Source organism: Aotus nancymaae, unplaced genomic scaffold (assembly GCF_030222135.1).
Source record: "Aotus nancymaae isolate 86718 unplaced genomic scaffold, 86718_ANA_hifiasm-v0.15.2.pri h1tg000020l, whole genome shotgun sequence".
In the NCBI taxonomy this organism is placed as follows: domain Eukaryota; kingdom Metazoa; phylum Chordata; class Mammalia; order Primates; family Aotidae; genus Aotus; species Aotus nancymaae.
In genome coordinates, this window is record NW_026988432.1 from 69,064,270 (window position 1) to 69,078,402 (window position 14,133).

General features: G+C 40.1%; 1 protein-coding gene across 4 annotated transcripts in view; it reads left to right on the plus strand.

Annotated features, from left to right (window-relative positions):
- PIEZO2 (piezo type mechanosensitive ion channel component 2) overlaps nucleotides 1–14,133 on the plus strand; it is a 450,041-nt gene that overhangs the window by 271,727 nt on the left and 164,181 nt on the right. For all 4 annotated transcript variants that reach the window (XM_064379448.1, XM_064379449.1, XM_064379450.1 and 1 more), the window contains exons 6-7: nucleotides 3,263–3,473; nucleotides 4,879–5,092. In XM_064379448.1, coding sequence (XP_064235518.1) covers nucleotides 3,263–3,473; nucleotides 4,879–5,092 — 425 coding nt within the window. The remainder of the gene's footprint in view (nucleotides 1–3,262; nucleotides 3,474–4,878; nucleotides 5,093–14,133) is intronic.

Here is a 14,133-nt window from a genome sequence, read left to right on the forward strand (position 1 = left end):
TATTTGATTTAATCTACATCCGTAGCAATTCTATAATTGAATAAGAACACATTTATTATGAAAGTCACAGGTGTGTTTCTGACTCTAACTCAGGCAGCCCTGGCTGTGTTCTTTCTTTTGCTTCTTTTTCAAGTGCAGTGACTAAAGGTTTTGGCCAAACTTCCTTCCTAGAGGGAGATTTTTAATATGTTGCTCACCTGTTGTAATGGGGAAAGAAGCAACAGATGCCTGATGAGCAGGTTGTTTGTGTGTTGATGATGGTGTGGGTGTCCTTGGGATAGCTCTGGTGGGTGGATATCTTTGTGGGGAGATGGAGTAAGCTGAATGGAAGAGCTGCCCTGGGATCCAGGCCTCAGGAGCTGGAGAAGGCATCCCAGGGATGTAGGGGGGTAGGGGGAGGTAGCCTGTCCCACAGCAAAGAGGCAAAGATAGCCTGTGGATTCTGGGTTCTGCTAGTCATTTCTTGCAAGGAATGCTGACAGGCAAGGAGATGACATAAGCCTGGAAAGGCAGAGTGGTCTCAGGGCATTAGCACCTGGAGGAGGGCCATCTCTGTATTCTCTCCAGGTAACCTCGTTAGGCCACTGACCTTAAAACCGTCTTATGCTGGCACATTTCAAAGAGCCCTCTTCAGCTCCCGTCCCTCTCCAATACTCCAGACTCCTGTACTAGCTGCCTACCGGACATCTCCAAAAGGAATGCCTGAATGGAGTCTCAGAACTGAATTTTCAAAACAGAAATGTGGACTCTCAGTCTCCAACCTGCCTCCCTCCTGGCTGTCCCTGTAATGACAATAAAAACAAAAATAGAGGAGCCGCCTCTGATTCTCCTCTATCCCTCCTTCCCACTTTAAACTTTCTAGCTGGTCCTACTAATCTGACCTCCAAAATAGACTTCAAAGACAGGATCTTCACTTTAGCCCCACCACTCCCTCCCCTCTCCTCCAGCACAGACATTACCTCCCTGCTGCTGCCTCCCTCTACTCCACCCCAGGCAGCAACTAGAATTATGTGGCAAAGCAAATTATGTGTTCCCCTCATTAGACAGAGTGGTTGGAGATCAAAGTCTGATTCGAGTAGGTTCAAGAGAAATTAGGTATGGGAGCATTTTTACTATAAATGGAGTGGTGAGTCTAGTGCACTCTTCTGGAGAGTTTCACCTTAAGATACAAGTGTGGGTTGAAAGGGTATGCTTCTCTAAGGTGAGACAGCAAGGTGCCCTTGCCTGTTAACGGGGTGATCCAGGAGAAAGCAAGCACATTGTGATGTGGGAGAGAACCCAGGATGGCTGGGCTGTTCTCTCCCTGGTGTCCTGAGCAGATGGGATGCAGTCACCATGGCTGGAGCACATGCAGCTCATCCTGTTACAAGAGAAAGGCAGAGTGTATGCATGGCAGGCTGGCTGCAGGTAGGTGGTCTGATGTACTGACTGGAGTTGGCAGCTCCTCTCTGGGAGCAGTAGAAAGCAAGGTGATCCTCTGAGAATTAGGTGGGAATTGTTCTCTAGGGAAGTGGAAGTAACCACGGGCCTGGGGACACTTACTGTCTTTCTGCACACACCACAAAGCCTTGGACCAGCTCTTTCCTCCACCTGGAATGCTCTTTTCCAGGACTTTCACAGGGCTGGTAACTTTGTGTCATTCAGATCTTAACTTAAATGTCACCTACTCAGAGAGGCTTTCCTTGACCTCTGAATCAGAAACAACCACACAGTTTATCACTATCACATGATACTATTCGACTTCTCTGAATGGCATTTATTACTGTGAAATATTTAGCTGGTTAATATTTTACTTGTTTACGTGTTTATTGCTATATCTCTTCCTATAGATGCTAGGACACACTAGGCCTTATAGGGATAGATAAATCTTATTGATTGAGCATGAGATACTCCTTTTTCTTCAGGAAAAAAAAAATATGTCATGATGAAATTCAGTAGAAGTCAACTTGAAGTGTCCCAGGATTAAACCCGTGTGTGTGTGTGTGTGTGTGTGTGTGTGTGTGTGTGTGTGTGTGTGTGTAGGTGGGTGGAGAGCTGGCTAGGTGCCTCCTGTAGCCTTGGCTCAACAACAGTCAACTCCAGTCACCTACTGTGTGCACCCTCCTAGACACACAGAAGGCCTCTGAGTCCTGAAGGCCACTCCATGCTTGACTCGAACTTGGCACTGGCTCTCCGGTGCCTGCCTTCCTCCTGTGAACTTGGTCGTAGTGAGGAGTCAGACACCATCAGTGAGTATTATGTAAATATCTGAACTAAATATTTCAAAAAAGAATCATTAAAAATGGGAAAATGGAGAGGCCAGACCCTTCTCTTTAAGTCTTAAATAGATGCTTGAACTGGGCTTAACAATAGTTTCTTAGCTCTGTGAGAGACTAAAGATATGAAGTCTGTTGGCCTAGGGAAAAATACACACAAAGTTTCATGACTCTCAAACAGACTCCTTTTGACTTAAGGTGATGGTTTTATTTATTATTTGTGTTTTTTTTTAAGCCCTAATACTTCTATGGAAATATTCTAATCAGCCAAAATTTTCCCCATTTATTTTTTATTTTTTAAATGCAAAACAAGCAAAAATGCCTTAGCATACACAGTTTAAAATAATATGTGGAAATATGCATATGTGCTGGTGCATGTGTTTACTCCCTAAATCCCTGCTGATAGCACTGAGGTGCTGAGCTGCCCAGGCTTAAACCAGTGTCTCTGAAAGGATAAGATAGGAAGCAGCTCTATATTTAGCCAAGTAGCCCAAGACCGCTCATCCTTCCACGGTCAGGAAATATGGAAATAGCGAACAAAGATAAACTTCAGAAAGAAACAGAATTTCCTAAGCACTGTTCGGCCCCACCCTTTCAGTCAAAGCCATGAGAATTTTATCAAACCTCCTATCTCCTTGGTGGCCAACTCTGTAAATTTGAAGCCCAAAACCCAGATTGATCTAAACTAAACTTGTTAATAGATGTTTCATACAGATTCTTCTTTGCCTATAAAAAAAAAAATAAGCACAAATAGGGAACATGACATGTTATTAGGGACCCTATAATTGCTATGTTTCCTGTTTATGTTTACTTCTTCAAGAAAGATCAAAGTTTCTTGGGCTTATATAGAGATCATTAGAGACCTAAGGGGAATGAACTGGTCGTCTGCCTTTTTCTCCCGATCTGTGAAATTCACTTCATTGACCCATGAATCAGAAGCTCTATAATCTGCTGGCTGGATAGGCAGAGTCCTGGACTCAAGTGTTTCTTGTTTGTCATTTATTTAGGCTGAAGGGGAAAAAATTGATTCAGAAGAGGCACTGATCTATGAAGAGGATTTAGATGGAGGAGATGGTGTTGAAGGCGAGTTGGAAGAAAGCACAAAGTTAAAAATGTTCCGCAGGCTTGCCTTTGTGGCCTCCAAGCTCAAGGAGTTCATTGGCAACATGATCACCACTGCTGGGAAAGTCGTTGTTACCATCTTACTGGGCTCCTCGGGTGAGTGTCTCCCACGCTGGCTGCACATCATGAAAGGCACAAGCAGTGCTTTGGTGAATGTGAGAAATGGTTGAAGAGAAAATGAAGGAAACAATCTATACCGCAACACGAAAATAATAACTGTAGCTCTTGTAAAACTGGCCACATGTACAAACCACACAAAATAATTTTTCCTGTTCAGTTCTAGTTTTGATGTTTTTAGATGGTTTCTGTTAACCTCTGCAAAATAATCTTTTCTATATATGCTAAGCAAATCCATTTTCTAGGTTTAGATTAGAATAACAACAATCCTCTTCCTTAGAGCTTTGGAATGGTGACCTGCTACACTTAACAATGTGTGTGTACACATCACAAGCCATATTGTGGGCTCTGGAGGCCTGTCTGCTTACATGAGTCCACAGTCACCTTAATATAACTCTCCAGGATAGACTATTTTTTTTCCTAAGTTAGATTGTAATCTTCTAACACAGACGCTCACTTCCTTTAAATTTTGGCCTTGGACCACTTATTCCATAATAATGTTATCTTGATCTTTTCCCTCCTCCCATTCCACTGCTTACCACTGCTCCAGAGCTACGAGGGGCATATTAGACTCAAGCAAACTGCAAAAATGCAGCAACTTAGCTGTTTTTTAATAGGGGAAAAAATGGGGGAAAAGACAGTAGAATTTCTCAAGAAATAAACCACAACATTTTAATGAGGAGTCATTTCAAAATGCCCAATAAAACAGACTCCTTTTGTCTTAAGATGATGGCTTTATTTATGATTTCTTTAAAACACTTTTAAAGGAGTTATTGGCCAGGAGCAGTGGCTCATGCCTGTAATCCCAGCCCTTTGGAAGGCCAAGGAGGGAGGATCACATGAGCCCAGGAGTCCAAAGCAACAAGGTGAAATCCTATCTGTACAAAAAATAAAATAAAATAAAAATTAGCAGTGCATGCTGAGAGTTTAACTGGCCAGGATGTACTAGTTAACTAAAAAAAAAAAAAAAGGAGTAAATTATTATAAACAAAATAGTGTCAGGAAAGGTTGGAATAGACACACAGGTACATGAATTCTTGAAAATTTGGGAGAAGTAGAAAGATGGAAACAGGCAAGTAAATGTGCAAATGCTACTGGTAAGAAAAATAGATATTTACTTAGTTCAAACACCACAGGTAGAATTTTTTAATCATCTGGTATATCCTTGTGTTCACAAAATTATCACTTCTTATGTGACTTTTTCACAATAAACATAGCATTAATTTTTATTACATAAATGAAATATGATTATTAAAAATGACTATTTTTAAATACCTAAAACACATGAAGGAAAGTCACATAATTTCCAGTAGTCACATTCACTGAATGATAAGTGAATTTCCAGTTCGAGCTGACTTTCTGTGATTATGTTTCTTTTCCTTAGGTATGATGTTGCCATCTTTGACATCATCTGTGTATTTTTTTGTATTTTTGGGTCTGTGCACCTGGTGGTCCTGGTGCCGGACGTTTGACCCATTGCTATTCAGCTGTCTCTGTGTTCTGCTGGCTATTTTCACTGCTGGACATTTGATTGGACTTTATTTATACCAGTTCCAGTTCTTTCAAGAAGCAGTTCCACCCAATGACTACTATGCAAGGTAAGAGAAATTCTTAGGGCATTTCAAAGAAAAGTTGTTCCCCCTACGCATTTGGGATCTTGGTCTGGCATTGTGAATTTACAGGGAGTATTCTTGATGGCAGGCAATTGCTGTGTTAAGTAAAGATTTTGTGGGGGTGGGTGAGGCAGTCTAGCACTTTCATTGTATTGGATGACACAGTCTGGAAGGAAGACAGAGGTCTCCTCAGATGGAGATGTTGCTGGGATGTAGGAGGATAGGGAGCTGTCATGGGCAGATACAAAACAGACATAGAGTCTCAGCTGGGGAAGAAGATCCAGGAAGAACATTTTGCAATAAAGAACAGTAAGGATGTGCCACAGTATCCAGCTAGAAAGGCATCTCATGGGCCCAATATCCAAGAACCAATTGAGCATCAGAAACAATAACTAACTATAAAAACTTAAAAATAAAAGTCCCAGCCTGGGCAACATAGTGAAACCCCACATCTACAAAAAAATTAGCTGAGCATGAGGGTACACACCTGTTGTCCCAGCTACTCAGGAGGCTGAGGTGAAAGGATCACCTGAGCCTGGGAGGTCAAGGCTGCAGTGAGCCATGATCACACCACTGCACTCCAGCCTGGGTGACAGAGTGAGACCTTGTCTCAAAACAAATAAATAAAGAAATAAAAATGAAAATATGTAGGTCCCTGATGTGAGAGAGAAAGGGAGAGAGAAACATCGAATACTTTGCTTCAGTTTTGAGATGACTATTACACCAAATCCTTACTATGAAAATGAGAATTAAAGGTAAAGAATCCAGCATTTACTTTTACTGTTAAATAAGTCATTCTCAGTGAATGAGAGAAAACTCCTCTGTACAGGATGATGTTAAATAATGATAGGCAAATATATAATAGAATTAGAGAATTACTATTTATCAATCCTTAATGAAATGTTCTATTATGGCCACACCTGAAATAATTACTCTAGAGGTTGTGGTGGTTGCATAATGACAAAGTCTACCCTTGTTGATGCTTGCTAATTGCAAAGAAAAAAATAACATCTTTACAAAAGTGTGGTCAATACCTTGAGGAATTTACTGAAATCAACATTATCAAAAATGAGATGGCTCAACATTTCACACCTCTCATTGTAATGCAATAGATGAGATATACAACATGATATTGTTAAGGCTTTTGACCTAAACTTCCATTTACACAAAATATAAAGGCTAGGACAATTTAAATAGCTCCACAAGAAAAACAGTAAAAAAATTCAACATGTGGATTCTGCAAGGCAAATGAATGGGTCTTTTAAAAAATTAGCATGAAAAAGAGGTCTGCATAAAGAGTGGAGGCAGTAACTGTCTAGCTGAGAGAACAGGAGATACATAAACGTGTGAAGCCCAGCTGTCGATCAGATCTTGGTTCAACAACAAATTTTTAAAATATATTTTGGGGTTAAATCAGGGAAATTTCAATGTTCATTGGATATTAACTGATAATATAGAATTATTGCTGATTTCTTAGGTGTATGATGGTTTTGTGGGTAGACAGAGAAATACCATTATTTTAGGAGATATTCGGTGAATTAATTTAGAAATGACTGCTGTATGTTTGCAACTTAAAAGTGGTTTAACAACAAACAGAATAGATTGATAGATACAGACATACACAGATATATACATATGAATAATTAACAGATATACACATAGGAATACTTAACAGAGAAAAGACAAATAAAATTATTTAAACTAGGTGATCCATATTGGGTTATCCATTATCCTATTTGAACTTTTCTTTATATAGGGAAAGGTTCATAATTGACAGTCCAGAAAAAGCAAGGGGACAGAAATGGTAGTGTTAGCATTTCAATGGTAACATATCTGAGATATGTTCAATGGAACATATCTGCATCATGCAGCACCGAAGTATGTTACTGGCAGCAAATCCACATGGGTCTGCTTCAACCTCAATTTTTGCTTCCTTAGAAAAAAGAATTCTACTGAGGTGCATAAGGCAGGAGAGACTGAGGCAAGTTTTCTAGTAGGAATGAATGAAAATTTATTAAAAAGCTTTAGAGCAGGAAGGAAAGGAAGTGAAATACACTTGAAAGAGGGCTAAGCAGGCGACTTGAGAGATCAAGGGCATGGTTTGACCTTTGACTGGGGTTTTATACATTGGCATGCTTCCGGGGTCTTGCATCCCTTTTCCCCTGATTCTTTCCTGGGAGTGAGCTGTCTCCATGCACAGTGGCCTGCCAGCCCTTGAGAAGGGTTGCATGTACAGTGTGTCTACTGGAGTTGCGTGCATGCTTACTTGAAGCATTCTTCCCTTACAAGTCAAATGCTCCTACAAGGTCATATGCCAGTTAAACTGCCGTTTTACCTCTTCGTGCACATGCTTGAGTCCACTCACGCAACCCTTGAGCCCACTCACCCAACTCCTTATCGAGAAGCCGTTCAACATATTTTGTTTTGTTTTGTTTTTTCTATATATTGGGAGACCGCCTTTCCCTGGCCCCAGCTGCAACCAATTATTATTTTAGAGAAACAGTGTAACAATCTCCTGACCATCACCTGGTGGTCTCCTGACATTCCTGGTTGGTGGGTAGAGGAGCCCTCTCCTGCCCTACTCATGCCTGACCACCTACCCACTGTAACAGTAGAAAAGGATGTGTGTTAGGTGAAGACAGTGCCAGATTTCTCTCTGCTGTGCCTCTGAGTGGTAACATAGTGCTTCTTGTTTTCTTGTTGAGAAATGAGGAACCTGAAATTTAAAAGAACTTGAATAATATTACCATAACAGCAATACAAGTTTGCATCCTTCTTTTGAGAGATCATAATGTGGTTTTGATGTGATGGTAAATTATAAAGACAGAATGTGTGGGAGGGCCCAGTGGCCTTGCTTTGATTGATTGATGTGTAAATTGGCCGTGGTAAAACTAGTTGTGGCTGACTGTATCTATACAGTGCTAACAGAAAGAGAGAGAGAGAGAGAGAGAGAGAGAGAGAGAGAGAGAGAGCGCTATTCAGTCAAATCCTAAGACCACTTAAATTCAGTTAAAGTAAGTAAAAGTTGATGCCGGATACACACATCCATACCCCCGCACACACACCATCTACCTCATTCTAAATCCAGTTGGCTCAGCTGATTGTATTAGCCTGGAAATGGGAGAAAAGCAGTTCAGTCTAATAAGAGAAAAACTTTGTACAGACACAGTAAATCTGGGGAGACTCTTTAATAGTGCATATTCACATAATATTTACTTTAGGCAGAAGTGAATAAATGCTAAATTTCTGTGCGGACATTATTTCGAGACTAAATTAATGTTTTCGTAGTTTGTTTTAAACACTTAATTTTTGGTTTATTGAACACATATAGAAAAAAATTTTATACTGCTGAAATAACCGCCTTTTAGAGGATGACTTAATTGAAAATGTAAGTATCCTCTGTAGGGCAGAAGTTTTTTGGTTTTTGGTTTATTCTTCTTACTAGCTTAAGGATATTTTATGCCATCTAGCGGCTGAGGGTAGAAAATGCAAAGAATCTTCAGAGCTACCTCGAAAAGGCTGGATCAAGCAAACTTTCTCTGTAAAGCTCAGTAAATATTTAAGGCTTTGAGAACCATATGCTCTTTGTCACAATTCTTTCAAGAAGTCATTATAATGTGAAATCAGCTGGGCATTACGTATAGTGGTTGTGTTCCAGTAAAACTACAAACACTGAAATTTTCATATTCCTTTTTACATTTCATGAAATATTATTTTTCTTTTGATTTTTCCCCAACCATTTAAAAATGAAAAAATCATTATTAGCTCATAAATGGTACCAAAACAGGCCCTGAACCACACCTGGCCCAGGGGCCGTCATTTGTCATCTTACAGTACAGATGAATAACAGCTTTAATAGTGTAATAACATCATATTTGCTCCTTATTTGAATTGTCATAAACCTAAAATTATAATTTATTACAGATATCTTGGTACATCAACCCTTTAACAATTTAAAGGATCTGTTATTATAATCTCATAGAGTAAAAGTCATTGGAAGTTAAGTTGCTTATCAGGGAATAGAAAATGGGAGCTAGAAAATGCAATGTGTAAACTTTCTTGTAGATTTCCTCCCCATTAACTTGGCAATAACGGGACATTACATCTTATTCCTTTAAAGTGTGGAAATTCGCACCTTTAAACTATAGCTTTATTCTAAGGCATAATTTCAGTGTATTGTTGTTAACCCCATACTCTTAGTTGGAAGAAAACAGACTGCAGACTGGCAAAAAGAAAGAAAGAAAGAGACAGAGAGAGAAAGAGAAAGAAAGAGGGAGGGAGGGAGGGAGGAACGCAGGGAGGGAAAGAGAGAGAGAAAGAAAGAGAGAAAGAGAAAGAAGGAAACAAACATACAAAGAAAAAAACAAAGAACCAAAGAACGAAAATCACCATGTGTGCGTGTTTATCACAAATTTCATAACCACAGAGTCTCCAGCCCTTATATCTCACTTCCTGGATAGATAAAGCTGCCCTTAAAAGAGCCCAACAATTTTTATCTTCTCGTAGGCTTCAAATGTGCTCTCTGGTAAGAATTAACCTTATTTTTAGAAACATTGAATTGATTTTTTTTGTCACACTGTTATACTAAACACATGTTTTTTGGTGATTTGGAAAAATAAAATAAAAAGAAAGAAACACTTAAAATTGTAATTCTTATGCCCAGAAATAAATACTATTTCTTTTTGGCCAAATTTTTTCAGTACCTTTCTTATGTCTATAGGTACTTTTTAAAAACAAATTTTGAATCATACTGCACATACTATTTTATAATTTGCTTTATTCACATAAGGTGTGCATTTTCCTATCTTATAAAATGTTCTTAAATGTAATTTTCATAAAGTGTAAAGTGATTATGTAGCTACACTATAACTTAGTCAACCTGAGTTTTAACCACATAGATTATTTCACATTTTTGTTCTCATGAATAATGCTGCAATGAGTGCCCACATTACTTCTAAATCCAAACAAAACTTACGATGAGCAAGTTGCAACCCCATGTCCTCCCAGCTATGAAAAAGCCTCTGCAGGGCTCTGGGGTGCTTGTTTCTGCTGGAGGATGCACAGGTGTCCAGGTCCTAGGCCAACATAATGTTAACTAACTTACCGGTTTGCCATGCCCTCCCCACGCAGATGTTGTAAACTGAAATCCCATGCCTATGTGTGGCACAGGGCTGGGGTTTCATTTTTCTCTAGAGTGATCCCTTCTTTTCATCTGATGGTCCCAAAACATCATATGCTTCTTTCCAGTTTCATCTATACATGTGGTGGAGTTTTTGCATTACTTTTATCCAGGGGAGGGTGAGAATCAGTGATTCCCTTCCATTTGTTCACACAGGTGTGGCATGAGCATATTTTCCAAAACAAAATGTAGGACTTATTATGTGATGAGCATGTGTGTGCCTATGGGGAGGTTAAGAGACTGGATCTGAAACTGAGATTATTCTTCCCAAATCTGAAGTGCTGTAGTCTATTATAACAACAACAACAAAATCAGTGACCGCACTGAGAAGTTGATCCAACAGAATAAAACTTCACAGTGCATCCACATAACTAAATATAAGATTAGTAATGCACCATTCAAAACAGTCTGTTTAAAAGAATAGAACCCTATGACAGCTGTTATTCTGGCAGGTCTCCCGAAGAAAAATGGTGAAGTACACAAAATTGGCCTCAGCTAATGCAAAGTGTAGTTTCTTCCAAAGGTTTTGTATTTTCATAGGGAATTTCTGTAGACAGCAAACACCTTAAATTTTGCAAGACGGCAAGCAAGAATGGGAGAATTAATGTTATGGGGCTGAGGTTCGGATTGCCCCAGTTCAATGTGTGCAAATCCTCACGCATTTCCTACCTGTAGGGCTGGCCCGGCTGATGAATATGGGATCCTTGGGTGGCTTCTGTCCTGCAGGCATCCTGCATTAACACTGCAGATGGTGCCCTGAGTAAGCACAGGGGCCAGGGCAGGAGGGCCCAATTCCTGCTTCATTACTGGAACTGTGTGGCTTTTGAGAGGCTTTAAAACACACCTGTATGTGATAAACTTGTGATTTTTCTCTACTCATTGATGATTTTAGTTAAAAGTCAATTTTAATAGTTTGGCAGAGTATCACGGCCTGTGTCCTTGTGAAGAAGATACCTAAAGAAATTCCGGGTGGGGATAGGGGCTGGGAGCAGTGGCTCATACCTGTAATCCCAGCACTTTGGGAGACCAAGGCAGGTGGATAATACCAGGAGTTCAAGACCAGACTGGTCAACATGGTGAAACCCTATCTCTCCTAAAAATACAAAATTAGCTGGATGTGGTGGTGCACACATGTAATCCCAGCTATTCGGGGGGCTGAAGCAGGAGATTCGCTTGAATCCAAGAGGTGGATGTTGCAGAGGTTGCAGTGAGCCAAGATCACGCCACTGCACTGCAGCTTAGGCGACAGAGCAAAACTCGGTCTTGGAAAAAAAAAAAAAGGAATCCTGGGGTGAATTCTTCTAAAGACAGTTCTTGACAAAAAAAGGGCTTTTTGTTTGCTTGCTTTTTATCTTGTGTTATCTGGATAATTCAGGTCAAAGTTCTGAAATACATGAGTGGTGGGAATGGCAGGTGGCTGAAATGGATGCCTACGGCTGAAATGGATTTCCTTCATCATAATGTAAACACTTGGAACCTATGTATTTTTTCCTAGATCTTACTAATGAGCATTTAGCGTATGTTCAGCATGGAAATGAGCATGCAACTTTGAATAATTCTTTAAGTCGTCTCTTCTAATCCTTGACTGGCTTTCATTCCAACTCATGAACTATCTCTAGATCATTCGCAAGAGTCACTGCAAGGGTCGGACTTGTTTGCTTGAGTTCAATTTGTTGTTCCGCTGCTTTTTTCACCTTATAATGTGAGGTTTCAAAATGAAGGCTGGGAAGGAACGGGAAAGATTCTCAGCCCATTCTCTATGAAAATAGCATTCTCCCTTAAATAAATATACAATGATTTTCCCTGTTATCCTTTTTTATCTTCTACTTCAATACATCATGATAATTAAAAAATGAATTGTTTAGTGAAGGAAAACCTCTTGCTTCTGTCAGTATTAAAACAAAGTAAAAAACAGAAACAGCGAAGCCTCAAACTCTAGCATTATGAGTTTACTCTAAAGTTAAAAAACAAACATTCAAGCTGCAATACCATTTGTTATTATAATCTTTTTATAATAGTCATAAAATATCAACTATATGTAAGGAGAAATAAATGCCTCAATGCTGTATATCTTTTTCTTCTAGTTTAGAGAAGCCAGCAGGGTCTTCTAGGAAATGAAGGAGTGCGGTCAGCTCTTCTGTTAGGTCTGCCGCGGGCCTGCTTTGCAAGCGGCTACGTAATCTAGGTTATTGACATGAACGTACTTTTGCAGCCCAGCAAGATTGCTAGAGTGTGCCTGTCTTGCATTAGGGTGATCTGAAGTTTAATAAACAGAAACAGCACAGAAAGACTAACTTGTGTTTAATGGAAACCAGTTGGCAAAACCTTCATCTGAAATTAGTCCAGTGTGTGGAGAAAAACAAATGTAAAGCACATTATTATAATGCTAAGGAATGCAAATAAACCCAACCCAAGCTACCACTTTCCCTTCACTTTTTTGTTAGAAGATGGTACTGGCAGCAGTTGATCTCTAGTGCTGTTTAATTTGTGAAGTTGAAAAATGATACATGTTAAACCACTGTTGGTTTCATTTTGAAAAGACTCAATGATGAAGTCTTAGTCTACAGGTCGCATTCAGAGTTCATTTGTGCTTATCTGAAAAGTAGAATTAGGAGCCCCAAGAGAAACTGACTTTCAACAAATAAGTGGAAATTCAACAGAACTTAAATACTTGAACCCTGAGTCCATTTGGACCTTGGTATCACTTGGGGCCTATGTGGGTGTGGTGAGGACGGGGATCCTAGGACAATGAGGTGTCCCACTCAGCCATGACACCTACACTGAGTGCAAAAGCAACTGTGGCTTCTGATTGAGCCCATGGACCTTTGCACAGCATATTTATCCAGCCCAGGGACCTAAGACTTCCCCACTGCACCTTCCAGACTCTAAGCCTGGATTAAATGTTATGGAGCAGATTTCTCTCCTTTTGCCCACTGAGAGCATCTCCAGGATCTTCCTTTCAGTTTTTACAGAGAAGATGCCTTATTCTCTGTGGGCACCTAGAATTCCCCAAAGTTAGCCAGACTCAGTGACTCATTCTAAAGGGTCCATACCTAGGAGTGCAGCTCACCTGCAGACACCTGCCCCAGCTGCCGTCATCTGGCCAGCCAGCATCACATGGGGTTCACTGATTTAATCATACAACACTAAGAGGATTCTGCTAATGCTCAGCAGCTCATTCCCTGGAGTCCACGGCTGGGGACTGAACCTTGCTTGGCCCTGCTACTTTCTAGGCAGAGCACCTAGCAGAACTTTCTCTCTGTGCCTCTGTTTCCTAATTTATAAAATAGGGTTGAAGATAGTGCCTAGCTCAGAGTGGGGGGATGTATTAAGCAGGAGAGAGCATGTCAGTTGATACTGATTTTTATTGCTGAAGTCATCAAGTGTTTTTATTATTTAAAATCACTTCCCCATTTCTAACAGTTCTAGCTTTATCTCCAAATTCCCCTGTGCACATAAAGTGATTCCATCCCTGGTATTGTTTCCTTTGCCAGAAATATCCTGCTCACTGCTCTCACTGGCTCCTACTTGTCCCTTAAACCTATGCATGCACCTCCTTCCAGAACCTTCCATGTTCCTTCTGTGAAGAAGAAGAATTATCTTGTAGGCAATTATTCTATGCAAACTTGCTTCATAACATCAGCTGCACTGGGCCATAATAATCCCTTCACGTGTATGTCTGACCCACTAGGACCTAACTCTTGAGGGCCATGATCAGCTTCTTTGGCTTTGGTACTCTCAGAATTTAACACAGCTCACCATACATTGGCCTCTCAGGAACTCTTCCTTGGAGCGTGTTTTCTCTCTCCATTTCCTAAAACCATTGTATTTTATCTCCTTGCATATC